This window comes from Emydura macquarii, unplaced genomic scaffold (assembly GCF_026122565.2).
Source record: "Emydura macquarii macquarii isolate MOO-44397 ecotype Brisbane River unplaced genomic scaffold, CSIRO-AGI_Emac_v2 contig_767, whole genome shotgun sequence".
NCBI classification, from domain to species: domain Eukaryota; kingdom Metazoa; phylum Chordata; order Testudines; family Chelidae; genus Emydura; species Emydura macquarii.
Window position 1 is genome coordinate 610,898 of NW_027130904.1, and position 15,606 is coordinate 626,503.

The 15,606-nt window shown below is 42.1% G+C and overlaps 1 protein-coding gene across 3 annotated transcripts in view; it reads right to left on the reverse strand.

The window, feature by feature from the left end:
• JAK2 (Janus kinase 2) overlaps positions 1 to 15,606 on the reverse strand; it is a 153,759-nt gene that overhangs the window by 12,818 nt on the left and 125,335 nt on the right. For all 3 annotated transcript variants that reach the window (XM_067543052.1, XM_067543049.1, XM_067543051.1), the window contains exons 19-22: positions 14,373 to 14,562; positions 11,243 to 11,367; positions 5,984 to 6,156; positions 4,445 to 4,562 (exon numbers count right to left, since the gene is read on the reverse strand). In XM_067543052.1, coding sequence (XP_067399153.1) covers positions 4,445 to 4,562; positions 5,984 to 6,156; positions 11,243 to 11,367; positions 14,373 to 14,562 — 606 coding nt within the window. The remainder of the gene's footprint in view (positions 1 to 4,444; positions 4,563 to 5,983; positions 6,157 to 11,242; positions 11,368 to 14,372; positions 14,563 to 15,606) is intronic.

Genomic DNA, 15,606 nt, shown 5'->3' on the forward strand with positions numbered 1-15,606 from the left:
ATGATGATGGGGACAATTATACATCCAACCTGGATTTCTTGGTAAGGTGGACTCATGTGAACACCATGTATTTTAATACAACCAAATGTAAGGTCATACCATCTAGTAACAAAGACTACAGGTCATATTTATAAGATAAGGTACTGTATCATGGAAAACAGTGACTCTGAGAAACACTTAAGGGTCATATGATAGGTAACCAATGGAACACGAACTCCCAGTGTGATGCTGTAGCTAAGAAGGGTCTCAGAAATGGTTGCAAACAGACTACTACTACTACTGCACTGGGTGGCACAGAATGGGGAAGGGGTAAACATCCCTCAGTGCTGAAGGAACAGGTTCAGGACTATTTAGAAAGATTGGACATACACAATTCCATGAGGCCAGATGCAATGCATCCGAGGGTGCTAAGGGAGATTGGCTGATGTGATTTCAGAGCCATTGGCTATTATCTTTGAAAGCTTGTGGCAATTGGGGGAGGTCCCTGATGATTGGAAAAAGGCAAATATAGTGCCAATTTTCAAGAAAGGGAAGAGGATCCAGGGAACTACAGACCGGTCAGCCTCACCTCAATCCCTGGAAAAATCATGGAGCAGGTCCTCAAGGAATTCATTTTAAGGCACTTGGAAGAGAGGAAGGTGATCAGGAACAGTCAACATGGATTCACCAAAGGCAAGTCATGCCCGACCAACCTCATTGCCTTCTATGAAGAGGTCACCAACTCTGTGGATGTGGGGAAAGCAGTGGACGTGATATACCTTGACTTTAGCAAAGCTTTTGATACAGTCTCCCACAGTATTCTTATCAGCAAGTTAAAGAAGTATGGGCTGGATGAATGGACTATAAAATGGATAGAGAACTGGCTAGATCATTGGGCTCAATGGCTCCATGTCTAGCTGGCAGCCGGTCACAAGCGGAGTGCCCCAGGGGTCGGGTCAGTCCTGGGGCCCGTTTTGTTCAACATCTTCATTAATGATCTGGAGGATGGGGTAGATTGCACCCTCAGCAAGTTTGCAGATGACACTACGCTAGGGGGAGTGGTAGATACCCTGGAAGGTAGGGACAGGATACAGAAGGACCTAAACAAATTGGTGGATTGGGCCAAAAGAAATCTGATGAGGTTCAACAAGGACAAGTGCAGAGTCCTGCACTTAGGACGGACGAATCCCATGCACAGCTACAGACTGGGGACTGACGAGCTAGGCAGCAGTTCTGCAGAAAAGGACCTGGGGGTTACACTGGATAAGAAGCTGGATATAAGTCAGCAGTGTGCCTTGGTTGCCAAGAAGGCTAATGGCATATTGGGCTGCATTAGTAGAAGCATTGCCAGCAGATCGAGGGAAGTGATTATTTCCCTCTATTCGGCATTGGTGAGGCCGCATTTGGAGTATTGTGTCCAGTTTTGAGCCCCCCACTACAAAAAGAATGAGGAGAAGTTGGAGAAAGTCCAGTGGAGGGCAACAAAAATGATTATGGGGATGGAGCACAAGACTTATGAGGAGAGTCTGAGGGAACTAGGCTTGTTTAGTTTGGAAAAGAGAAGAATGAGGGGGGATTTCATAGCAGCCTTTAACTACCTGAAAAGGGGTTCCAGGGAGGATGGAGGTAGGCTGTTCTTAGTGGTAATAGATGATAGAACAAGGAGCAATGGTCTCAAGTTGCAGTGGGGGAAATCTAGGTTGGACATTAGGAAAAAGTTTTTCACTAAGAGGGTGGTGAAACACTGGAATGGGTTACCTAGGGAGGTGGTGGAATCTCCATCTTGAGAGGTTTTTAAGCTGCGGCTTGACAAAACCTTGGCTGGGATGATTTAGCTGAGGTTAGTCCTGCTTTGAGCAGGGGCGTGGACTAGATGACCTCCTGAGGTCCCTTCCAACTCTAATATTCTATGATTCTATGCAGATGATGGAGGCAATGGCTCTGCATGCTGAATCAGCTGCGTCTAAGGACGCCTGCAACTCTTCTCTAGCCACCGTGATACCCTCCTCCATGGTGGTGTTGAAGTCCAGTGTCTGGTACCGAGGCAGAGCATCTGCAAAGCACTTTAGCGAGTCCCAGAGGTTGAAACTGTATCTCCCCCGGAGAGCCTGATGACTGGCAATTCTAAACTGCAGGCTTGCTGTGGAATAAACCTCTCTCCCTAACGGGTCCAATTTCTTGTTGTCCTTGTTTTTTGGTGTGGAACCAGGCTGCCCCTGCCTATCCCTCTGGTTGGATGCATCCACCACCAAGGTCCTGGGAGAGGGGTGGGTAAACAGGTACTCGAATCTCTTGACTGGGACATAATATTTTCTCTCAGTCACCTTAGATATCAGGGCCACCGATGAAGGGGTCTGCCACAGGGCCTTCACTATTTTTAAAACCCCTTCATGCACAGGGAGGGCTAGACGGGCTGGGCGATTGCTGCCAGGATGTTAAACAAACTGTCTGACACCTCTTTCAGCTCCTCCACTTCCAACCCCAAGTTGGAAGTCACTCTTTTGAGTGGCTCTTGGAGTGCCCTAAAATCATCCAGGGGTGCGGCATGTCCCTGGGAGACTGCCTCATCTGGGGAAAAAGAGGAGGCTTGGAGGGGCGTGGTGGGTGGTGGCAACCCCTTGCCCGGTGACCATACTCCTGGGAGGATGCCGAGTCACTATCAGATGACCACAGTGGGGCTACCTTGGAGGCTCCCACTGCACAGTACCGAGCTGAGAGGGAATAATGACCTGATCTGTGGATGCTCTGTCACTCTGGAGAGCGGACTCTCGGTGTCGATGACGACCAGTGCCGACATGTGGAATCATGCTCCGACTGTGAGCTGCAACGTCGTCTGGGCACCAATGGCTTGCGGTGCCACTTCTCTCTCGGTGCTGAGTCAGTCTCCAGCAACCAGGTTCTGCACCATCTCGGTGTGGGTGAACTCTTCGGTGCTGGGGAGTGGGAACGGTGCCAAGTTCCCTCCGAGGATTGGTCTCCTGCAGGCGACCCAGACAGGCGCTGCCTTCTGGGACGAACTTTCTCCCAGTGCTGGAGATTGTGACTGGCGTCGGGAGGGCGACCTCATTTCCTGTCCCGTTGATGTGGGGTGCTCCGGTGACCGTGATCTGGAGTGACTTCTAGGGGAGCAGCACTGTGATGATTCCTCCACCTGGGGCGACTCGCTTGCCAGAGATCTTTCTTCCCGTACTAGGGATTGCCTCAGCCACTCAAGGGGTCCCAATGCGGGCTTCCCCTGTGACACTGGTCCCTTCTCTCTGGGCGGAGGTTGGGGTGGGGGCGGCATGGGCAAGGCCAACAAGGCCCTTGCCGCCTGAAAAGCCTCTGGTGTCGACGGCACCAGAAGGTGCAGAGACGCCCCCCACTCCCAAAAGTCAGGGATTGCTCCCTGGCTGAAGATACAGGCTCCAGAGACCAAGTCTCCGCAGTCCGGCTTCGGTGCGATCCGGTGCTTGACCCTGCTTTCTTAGACGGGCGAGGGAGTGTCCATGCGCTGTTTCTGCTGCTTCTTTCTCTGTGGAGGTGAAGAAGTCCAGTGCCGAGGCAGAGCTGGTGTTGACGGTGCACTCTGCACCGATGCCACACTCGGTACTGAGGCGGAACGGATTGGCTCGGAGGCTGCTCTAAGTGCTGCCTCCATGAGTAAGGCTTTCAGGCGGTTTTCTCTGTCTTTTTGAGTCCGAGGCCTGAAAGCCTTACAAATGTTACACTTGTTCTTACGATGAGCTTTCCCCAGGCACTTCAGGCGGCCATCGTGGGGGGTCATTCAGTGGGAAAGCCTTCCCATAGGAGGCACACAGTGAAGTCCGGTGACCAGGGCATGCCCCGCTCCCAGCAAAGTCCCAGCCGGGACTATCCTAAGTGACTAATTACTACTGTTAACAATACTAAGGTCCTAATCTACCTAACTAAGACAAACAACAAACGATTAAGTGAAACAAAGGGGATTGAGCACTTGCGATTTGCAAGGTGAAGCAGTTCCAGCCACAGGCGGAAAGAATGAACTGAGGGGGCATAGGGTCGGCAGTGCCTCATATACTGCAACATGTGCACGGGGCTCCAGGGGGCGCTGAAGCCAGCCCTACGGGGTCTACTAAGGGGAAAAAAGTTCCGGTAACCGTGCACAGAGGCATGTACACACCTACAATGGAATGGACATAAGCTTCTAAGCTTCTAAGAAGAAGTCTGACATTCAAGTATATTAAAATGGTTTCATACCAGTTATGAACCTTAGCATGGCTAGGGCCCTTACAGATGTCAGATAATTTCTTGTCCCCAATTTTATGCCTTGGTACTAGTGGTTTTCAGTATATTTTATCCTATAACTGCATGCTGCACTACAAAAATTCAGTTTTCAGCATAAAAGGAACAGTAAAGAACTATAGAGTTAGATCTACATATGATCTAAATCTTTCATTAAGCTCAAGAGAGAAGGAACTCCAGAAACATGTAACTATGCACTGACCGCTGGAGGGCTTTTGCTCTTTTCAATATATGTGAAAAGTTCATACAGGACCACACCAAAGCTCCACACATCAGAGGCCACAGAAAACTTGCTCTCTGTCAGTGATTCTGGAGCATACCTGTATCAAAAAGTCATGGGAAAAATCAACAAGTTAATAGGGAAGGAAAAAAGGGTCATTATTCTGCATCAAAGTTGTATCCTTTCTCTTGCTTAGGATTAAGACATTTTAATTTGATAAGAAAATCTACTCATGACATGTCTTAGGTTTATTACATGTTTATAGACATTAAAACCTTGGCATTTCGTCAGATGACTATCACTGGTATCTATGCTCTTTTTACTTTTTAAAAAATTATTTAGATCTTCCTGATTTTTGTTTCTACAGTGTTGTACTCAGAACTGTTTATCAGAATTGCCTTACTTATGCAATAATGATGAACAAAACAAAAAACCCTCACATGTGAAGGGCCTGACCTAAAGCCCATTCAAGTCAATGAGCGTCTTTCCATTGACTTCATTGTGCTTTGGCTCACGCCAGCTGACTATAGTCTCATTTAAGTCCACTTGTCCCAGTACTCAAGAGTCTAATATCTATATAAATTGAACACTATATTCTCAACTCTATCCTTACAGTGTAACACTTCTAGAGTGCTTAAAGCTGACAAGTACTGCTCATGCAAATAGCATGCACTCTGCGCAAGAGGACAAGTAATTAAGCTCTTTCACATAAACATGCATCTATTTTAGGATTTCCTCTAGTTCCCATTTCCATAGTATCTTAATGTTTCCCAAGTAAACTAAAATACACACAGAATGGTCCCAAGGAAATTACAGAGTCTTCTGCTCTTTTCCCTTTCCTAGTTAAAATGAGACTCTGCTTCTAGATTATTTTTTTAAAAGCATCTGATTATTACAGAAAAGTGTTATCAAAGAGGAGGGTGTTGCAGTCTGCCAACAGAACTCGATGACTTGGATCTACTCTGGAAACTCATCCTTCACATGAACATTACCTTCTACTCTCACTGTTCAGGGAGAAACTCTGCTGAATATGGTCAGAAGTCACTGACCTTGGTATGCAAGAGGCTGTTTAAGATACTAGAGAAGCAGATGTGAATCTAAAGGTACCTCAAAGTCTGAAAACTTTAAGGCCATGTGAGAACTGATTAAATCAAGAAGCACAAATCCAGGAGGGAAAGTCCATTGAGATAGGTATCTATGGAGAACATTCTTTAAATTTCTTTTAACTTCTCACTCTTTTAGCATCTTTGCTCATCAATATTAGGGAATTTTAAAAAAATAGCTAGAATACATAGACAATTATTAACTTTATGAGAGCAGCTTGGAAATATAGACATTTACAGATTTCTATACCGTTACTAAAATCCTGTACATTACTTTTTATGCTGAGCCATAGCTATGGACTTTGGCTTTTAGAGACTCCACAGCAAGCAAAATTATTAGCATCTTTCAGGGCAATAACATTCAGCTCTGTGCACTACAAACACCCAGTCTTGTTTCATGAAGCAAATGGAAACTCACCAAAATATAGGGCTTTCTCCAGGCTCTTTTACTTTGTAGTATTCTTTGTCTTGTGGCAGGACTTTTGTCAGTCCAAAGTCCCCAATTTTAACTCTGTTCTCATTCTCCACTAAGATGTTCCTCGTTGCTAGATCCCGATGAATGTATCTTTTTGTGCCCAGATACTCCATGCCCTAAGTGTAAAGATAATAACACAAATTAAATAATTACATTAAAACTCAATAAAGATAAAGGGTCAAATTTAGCACTGGCATAGGTGTCTGTCATTTCATCAACTTAAATACAGTCATATTTGACTATCGCAGTGGTGAATTTGGTTCAGAGTGTTTAAACCAAATACAGGAAAGATAGCAAGCATTTTGTCTGAATGCCTATCTTTTTTGGAGAGAGTTTTCTTAATGCTTCAAGGTGCAGTAAACTTCCTTACCGAGGGGAACTGGATTGGACCCTCCTCTTAGCCCATCAACACTACTCCTAGCTTATTTAGGACAGCTCCTGTATCTCCCTCTCTGTTGCCAAAGATGCTGTCTTGGCAGACCTCCAGCCATTAGGCCAGGGAGAATGAAAGCCAGGCTAAGTTTCTTTTATGATAACACAAAATGCCAACCAACAGGCCAGCCCTGTTCAATTGCCAGTTTTAATCACTAGGATGTTCATTCTAGGCTCTGCTTCCCCTTCTCTCCTTTGCTTGTTCTATCCAGCTCGATTTTATCATCCTCCTTGATCCCCATAACTATTCACCTTTGTGATCTTTCTCACACCCGCACCAGCACTTACCATCACAAACATTCCCTCTCATACTCTGAATAGGGGCAACCTATGACAAATGCTGCCTTGAATAAGACACGCTTTTTACTGTTGCTGCTCCCCAGATGTCAAAAATACTACAGGAGCAAGCCAAAATTTTGGCTATGGTGGCTATTCCTTTTGCCATTGCTGAAATATGAGAGGGGGAACAGGGGCATAGATTAGGGGGGTGAGGGGGCATTGCCTCCCAAACTGCAAGCATCAGACAGGCATGTAATTACCCCCCATACACACACACACACACACACACACACACACACACACACACGCGCGCAGCCCCATTGGCCTGACAGGAGCTGCCCTCCCAAATACAGAAGTCAAACTACATCTATGGGGGGGAACTAACTATAGTTTTCTATAGTAACTAAGGAGAAAATCCTGTTTGTGCAGTTATTCATGGTGGGGAGCAGTCACTAGAGCATGGAGTGTTTTAGAAGCAGACCAATTCCTATGTATAACAATGAGGAAACATTAAGCAAATAATCTGTTTAATGACTAAGAATTCTTTCTTTCAATGCATATAAAAACCAGCAGGTGTTGCTCATAGAAATTTTTGCTACTGACCAAACTTCTTGGCATAAAAATTTTCCCTGCCATTACAGGGGCCTCTCTGCCTGTGACACATAATGGCCTTGCGGGCTGTAATATTTTGATTGTCAGGTTTAGTATGCTGGTGGCCTGTGATATACAGGAGATCAGAGTAGCTGATTCTGGTGGTCCCTTCTGGCCTTTACCTGTATGACTAAAAATCATGCTAGCGGAATAATGTTTTTAGGATGAGCACCTCAGAGGCAGCAGGTCACATGTTTTCCCTTAGCGTTCCTCCACCTGCCTCCACCCCACACTTCTGTCAATCTTTTTTAACAGATTTTTCCTCGTTTTCTTTATACCACTAGATGGCACCATTGTGTGCCAGTATCATCTCTGCTGCCAGGTGAATGGATGGCATGTTAACAACAACGTTACATCTGGCACTTTCCCCCTCAAATCCATATGTGCTCCGTCCGTGACATGCCTGATTTCCATCACAAGATTGGACATCACTCAGATCCAGGCTTCTTCCATGGCTGTCCTGATTCCTCAGTCAGGCCACTGGACTGGGAAACTGGTATTGTTTCTGAATACCATCTTTGGAACTATTTCCCTACGTTTCAGACACTGTAAATGGAAATGCAATCCTCCTCTACCTCTAAACCTTCAAATGGAAATGGAAATTGAATCCAATGCCTTCACTGTCTTTTAGCGTCCCTCAAGCCAGAACGTGTCTTGAAAAAGATATCCTAAGTGATAAGATCCAGCATTATATAAATCCATTAAAATTTCAGCAGGTGATAAACAAAAAACGTTAAGGAGAAGTAGTTTTGAAAATCGCAGACTAACATTTTAAAACAATTAAATAATTTCTTGGATCTCTCGATGGAATACACTTTTAGACCAAAAAAAGAGATGTATAAATAAAAACCATCAGGTATAAAAATCTCACCCCTGAACAGTAACTTTACCTACAGTGATTAGCTGCAGTCTTTTTGCTAATTAGAAGACAGAAGTGGTAAAATAAGATTTCTGTGGCTCCTGTCTCAACACCGTCCTGCAATCAGTGCCAGTTTTTTCATGCAGCCTGCTCAGGGCTTAAAAATAATTTTTGCTACTATTCCCCAGTCCCCAAATATCCACCATCATACCAATGACCAAATTGAGGAAGAATTGAGGAAGGGTTAGAGAGAATTCTCTGAGATACATGCCCAAAGTTTATCTTCTCATTTTACATAAAAAGCCTGTGTGGGTGGGTGAATCTGTAGGTCACACCAATCTCCTGCTGCAGAATAGGAGCCTGGAGCCCAAGCGCTTGTTCTTTCCAACCCTAATAATTGGTTTATATCAGTTATATTTGCAAAGCTATCTCCACAAGAGAACGGGCTAGCAATTTACTTGTTTATGGGGTCTTTTTTGCTGTTGTTTTTTATTTTTTAAGGAAAGCTGAGGGTCCCCTTGACATTTCTAGTTGCCCCATATCCAAGGGGCTCACAGCAGGGCTTTGCAGGGCCCAAAAGGCCAGTTTGGGTTGCAATGTTATTGTGTACACCATTTGTTGCTTGTTCAGTGTGGGCTCTTGAACAGTTTAAATTAAATTTAAGTGTAAATGAAAATTATTCAAACTTTAAAACAAAAAGGAAAAATGGTTCCAAAGCTAGTTCAGGAGAGAGCAAAAATGTATCAAGAACTTCCCAAAGTGAGATCCAGAGGAAGGAAGCTCACCCAGGCCAGTCCCCTCCCTGATCCTCTACATCCCAACACTTTGCAGAACTGCACACACATTCCTGCACTTTGCCACCATACAACAGGCTCCTGCTGCACTAACTGACATCTATAGAAGCATCCTCATTACTTACAGCCTCTGGGAATAATGATTTTCATAGCAGGGGACTTGCAAAGTATCAGCTACAAACCATGAGGTTTAGGAAACAATGGGAAGGAGAAAAAAAGAGGGACAGAAGAGATGGCAAGGGAGCAACAAAACATAGGTTAAAATACTGATGTGAGAGAAAAGATTAAAAAAGGGGCATGGAATTAAAATTTAAATAACTGAAGGGGGAAGAAAAGACTTTTAAAAAGTCTTCTTTAAAAAAATCAATGGGAAGAAATGTGGAGCAAATAAATGAGAGAAAAGAGAGGAAGAAAAGAGGGGTTAAGAAGAGGAAGGTGGGAGAAGTCTTCATATCCCATATTTCATAGCCCTAGTATGTTACACTAGCTCAAACAGTTACTACTTAGTGTCTTAGAAGAGTTCAGAGCTGAGCGTATTTATCAAGCAAAGTAGCTGCAACAAAAAAAAAAACTCTCAAAAGGTATGATTTCAAATAGTCTTTTGAACAACCTTAAAGCCTTTTCCTTCTTAAAATGGCTCTTCAGACTAGGACAGGCTGACAAAACTTTGGACTTGTACCACCAGATGGGATTCTACAACATTTCCCTGTTACTGGATGGGAAAATGCAAAGGTACAACAAATCCTGCAGGTGAGAATAAAACATAGTTAAATCTGCAGGAGTACAACAGGCGGCAGAGTACTAGTCACAGAAGAACCTGGATGCATAAATTAGAATATTTACATAAACTACAATTCTTATGCAACTTTAAGGCTTTGTTCCATTTACAAGTGGAAAAGATTGAATTTCTTTAGCCTTTGGCCAAAATAAAATAAGATAAAATAAAGTTTTTTTAAAAAAAAGAAAGGAGAAGGAATTTTAAAATATTTAATGAAAATTTCTGAATTTTTCAGAAAAATTCTGGATATTTTGAAACATCTACAGTTTCTCCTGTGCTGAACAAAATATGTGGGGAAGCTACGTTATGCATAACCCGCATCATGAAGGAGACCAGATGAGCACACCCAAAATGTTGGATGCCTATTTGGTTCTCAGGATTTCCTGATTAATATTACATCAATGCCAAGCAATAAGACAAGCAATAAAAATATTGCAATTTTGTGTATTTCTAGCAGGCTTCTGGCTTCCGTGCCTGGATCACATGAAAACACAGCACGTGCTTCTTGGCTCTTTGTGCAGAGGCATCCAGTAGAAAGCTAACATTGTGTAAATATAAAATCTGATCGTTTTAATATAGGTTATGGTAATGGTACTACTGAGTAGCTAGATCTTGAAAAATCTGCTAGCCCACACTAAATAGAAAGAATACCTAGGTGTCATCAGCTTCATCTAATCTAAGCTTTTTTTAAAAAAAATAATAAAAGCTTCTTGCCCTTCTGGCTTCCAACACAAACTAAGTGGAAGTGATGAGCTGTCTATGTGAGTCAGCAGACAGACAAACTTCAGTGCCTTTGCTGCTGCTCAGATCTTTATCAACTAAGAAGTGTACTGGCATGTACTGCAGAATGCTTTACTTTCACACAATGAGCGCATAACTTCAACATCTCTGAGTACATTTAATCAACTCACTTTAGAACAAGCAAAAAGGAGATTAGTTTTCTGAGGCCCTGTCTATACTTACCTCCGAGATTTGGTGGCAGTCGACCGGAGTTACGCAAGCTACACAAAAAACTTGCATAACTCCCGTTGACTTCTGTGGTTCTCTTCTGCGTGCCGTCTTCACTGCACTACGCCACTTGAGAAGGTGGTCTTAATATGTCGATTTCTGAATAGACTGAGTAGGTCTTCACTGACCGCTCAGTCGATCCAGAGAAATCGATCTGACGGCGGCGAGTTTGCCACCGTCAGTGTAGACTTAGCCTGAGAAGTGGAGTCACTCTATGAGAAGTAGGACATCTAGTTACTCTGTCCTGCTCACAAATGGTGAACCAGTGTTGACAATGAAAACAAACACTCATTTGCGATTCAGGCATTTATAATCAATAGAACAATAAACATTCTCTAAAGGGAAGCACTGAACAGACTGCAGGTATGTACATTGTTAACAGCATCAGAATGTTTTCTTACCTTGCATATCTGATATGTATACTGCAGAAGTTTCTTGTGATCCAGCCTCTCCTTGTGTTTCTGGAGATAGTCTCGTAAACTTCCAAAAGGTAAATATTCCATAATTAATCTCAGATTTCTACGACCTTTTAAAATAATACAAAATATAAGCTTAGATTTTTGTCATTTCTCTATGCAAGATTATGAATTATAAATAATTATAAGTATCTACAAATAAATTTACTTGCAAACAGTGCTGCAAGTATTTAAATATGTTACCCTGAAGGCTCTAATATTTTTGCTTAATCAGAACATGTGTAGTGACTAGAACAGTCTTACATAGCCTGTACCACACCACATTCTTATTCTGCATCAAAGTAAGACCGATTGTTTTGCAGTTTTAACTTTGGCCTGATCTGCACTATATGTACCACCATGGTTTTGTAACCAGGTCATGACACCCTACTCTGACCTAGTTACAATAAACACAAGTTGAACTATGTCCACAGAGCAGAACACAGCATGGTTATGTGTCAGATATGTTTGCATGTTCATACCTATCACAATGCCCAGCCCTGTTTATATCAGTGCATCTTGAGAAAATTGGAGTCATGCCACAATGTCTCAGTAAGTAATACAATGGGGGGAGGTCATACAGAGTGCCACCAGTAAGCACATAGGGCAAGACACCCCATAGAGCTGGAAAGAAGTAGGAGTGACAATCCAATTACATAGGTACGCTTAAGGGTCTCATCCACACAGCAAATAAAGCTTCAATTTTGCAATGGACAATGCATGAGCGTACTCCTGCATTCATGCTGAAATGAAGTCAAGTCAATAGGAAAGAGTTAATTAACAAACACATACTTGTCCCTGTCTACACATTTAAAAATCACATTACTTAACACCATGTATTTTCCCAGTGTATAGAAGGTCTTAAGAGAAAGGACTTCTAAAATCTGACAAATGTTTTATTTTACAGTGGCAACATGATCAGAGTGCACAATGAACTGAGCAAAACACATGGATTTTGTGTGGTTTGTTCACGTTGTCTTGTACTCATACCTATACATCCTCTTTCACTCAAGCCTCAAATTCTCATAGCTTGACACTTTTCCAGTATAGTAAATAAATATACAAACAGATACATTCAACCTAGATCAAACTAATGACTCCATATGAGGAATTATGGCCTACTTTAAGTAGGGGGTTGGACTAGATGATTCTATGAAACAGACATAGGAGCTAAAGAGAATTCTCTATTAGCTTACCAGTAATTTTATAACCAGAAATACTCAAGTGCCTTATCTAAAGCATACTTTAAACAGCACAAGATTCCGCAATAAATTCTGCTAAGCCTGAAAAACTGACAATGCAACAGATTTAGGCCCTTTTTAAGAGGTTCTGCAGCAGAACATTTTTCTCCAACTATTTTCTAATGAAAGAGCATAATGAAAGTTGATCAGTTTTCGTTTTACTTTGTCTCATAATATGTCAATTCTGAAATTAACGGCCAGTACAAACAGACTAAAATGAAACACTACATCACACAGCATATTCAACCTGTGGAATTCACAGTTACAGGTGAACGGTGAATCAAATATTGTGCCTGGATCACGGAACAAATATTAATGCCCTCCGTAGTTCACAAACTGAGCGCGCCATACTGGATCAGTTCATTTGTTCATGGAGTACGCTATCTTGCCTCCCGCATCAGGCAATATCCATTGCTTCAGAAGATAAACAAATCTCAACACTAATAATATATCTACCCAATTGTACGTAGTGTTGTAGAAGGGGAGAAAAATTCCTTCCTGAGCACAGCAGGCTATCATTACACTATCATCTTTTAGAAAAAGATTACTAATCAGTTTCTCTCAAGAAATAAGAGGTCAAAGACCTCTTTGCAGGGTAGGATAAGCAGCTACAGACAAGCTCAACAAAACTGTTCAAAGTCTGTAGACCTCCAGGAAAAAATATTACTCCAATGTTCTGAGAGAGCAAATGGACTCAATTCCAACTAATCTTGATTTTGATTAGAGAAATGAGTGAAACATTACGCTGCAATTTAGTCCCGCTTTTCTTTGCCTTTATAAATACTGATTTCAATCTTCTTCCACATTTTCATTTGCCTAAAATAAATACAATTGTTACAGCACTGTAATGTGACAAAAAAAATTACAGAAATGCATTTAAACTTTTCTTTAACTCCAAACATTTTTAATTAAACAATGAATCAGTGAATACAGAGTAATTTTCCTTTAGCCTGACCAGCAAAGTGTGTTTATCTACTTATACCCACCGCATTAACAGAAGTGTACATTTGTGTATTTATAATATGCTACTGCTGAAAGCTAAGTGCAGAGCCACAGCCAAGATATTTACTTAAAATAAATGTGAAAGTGGAAATGTTCACTCCTAAAGCAAGAGATTATTACTCTGTCCAAAGTTATATTTGATTCATGCTTTAACTAGTATCCCCAACACAAAACAGAAATTAGGTTTTTGACATTCCATCTAGTTACACAGGTAAAGATGGTAGCTGCCATCAAGTTAGTCAGCAATGTTAACAGCTTGAAAAGCTTCATTTTGGTTCGAAAACAAGGCTTTTTAAAGCAAAGACCATGGCTGATGCCACCGATGTGAATGGCAAAACTCCCATTGACTGCAACAGAGCCAGGATTTCACTCCTTGACTTTAAAGCTTCTAAAATGTTCCCTGGCTATTTTCCTCTCATAGAGGAAATCCATGAAGTGGTGATTTCCATTCTGCTGAAACGCAGCAGTGACTCAAAAACAAAAAGTTCAAGAAATATACAGGTTCTGCTGCATTTTTATTAAACTATTGATGGCTTTCTACATAGACTTTTGTCTGTATTTTACAACTGCAAATAGTTACAATTTTTACTTTTAAAAAAGCTATCAGAGAATATTTGTCTATAATTGCAATAGATGAACTAGATGAAATCATGTCTATTTGGCAGAATGAAGTGCTGTATGATGGACAATGACTCTTTTGTTATGTCAGCTATAAAAGCTCTGATAAAACCAGGAAATGTATTCCAACAATATGAAAACATGTAATGAGTTCTGGCTTTGTTTTGATTAATAACAAGTGTGAGTAAGGAAGGCATATTAAATGCTCTACATACCGGCACTGTAGCACACTCCCTTGTACTTAACAATGTTATCGTGCTGCAGGGATTTAAGGATTTCAATTTCCCTTTCAAAGTCTCGTAGGTGCTCTTCTGTGCTGTGTTGTAACTTTTTCACAGCCACCACCTCGCCAGTATTGTCTTGTAGTGGGTCATACCGGCACATCTCAACACTGCCAAAGTTACCCTGGACCATAAGCAGAAACACTTCAACTAAAAAAGCCCATGTCACAATTGCATTACAATCACTTCTGTATGACTGCACCAGGATGAAGGGGGCCAGATTTTCTAAGTGAAAAACCCAGACACCTGGTGGGGAGGGAGAGTATCAACAGCAGTCAGTTCAGGTGAGGTTGATGTGTATGGGAGGGTTTGAGAAGCAGGTTGAGGAGGTGGGAAGGAGAAAGGAAAAGAGAGGTGAGTAACCTCTGTTCCCTCTCCCCCTCCTCAACCAACCAATTTCTTCCCACTCACACTTCAGAAATAATAGCTGGGACATGTAGCAAGCTAAGGTTGGGAAAGGATAAAAACAGCATTGATTCCATTGCAGCCTCTTGACCATTTTCTCCTATTACTACACCTTTACAGCATTTTCTGTATCTGTAGGCGAATATCCTTCTCCTACCCCATCTCCCCTGCTTCCAATTCTTCTTTATTTCTTGATCTATTTGACTCTCTATTTTGTCTTCCTCCCCCCACCTGTGTTATGCTAACTTATTTTCTATGCCTGTCTTTATTTTCCTGACTATCAATTTCTGTTCTGTTCATTTCCTCTCCTTCCTAACTTTCTCCAAAATTATTCCCTGCCTCACTCATTCATACTCCTGTGTCATACATAGTCCCGTGTCTCTCTTCTTCTGCCCTAGAAAACCACTCTTCTTTCCCCTGTACACTGCCACAAACCATCTGCATATGGGAGCAGTGTTACTGGAGTCTCTGATTCCATGTGTCTAGCATGTCAATACATGATGGACATGGTGGAGAGTGGTTTTCAAAAGGCATATGTGCTTAGTTGGGCTTCTGTCAGCTTTATTAAGTCAGCTGGCCAGCAGCACCTTCATGCAACCAGTCTGCAGGGGTCTGCAAAACTATAGCCAAACACTGGTTTCTGCAGCATAAAACTTTCACATTAACAGTCACATTTCACTTTCACATTAACAGTCACATTAACAGAGACATTCTCAGTTTTAAGAGGCACACAGTCACCATATTCAGAATAGTTCAGATATTA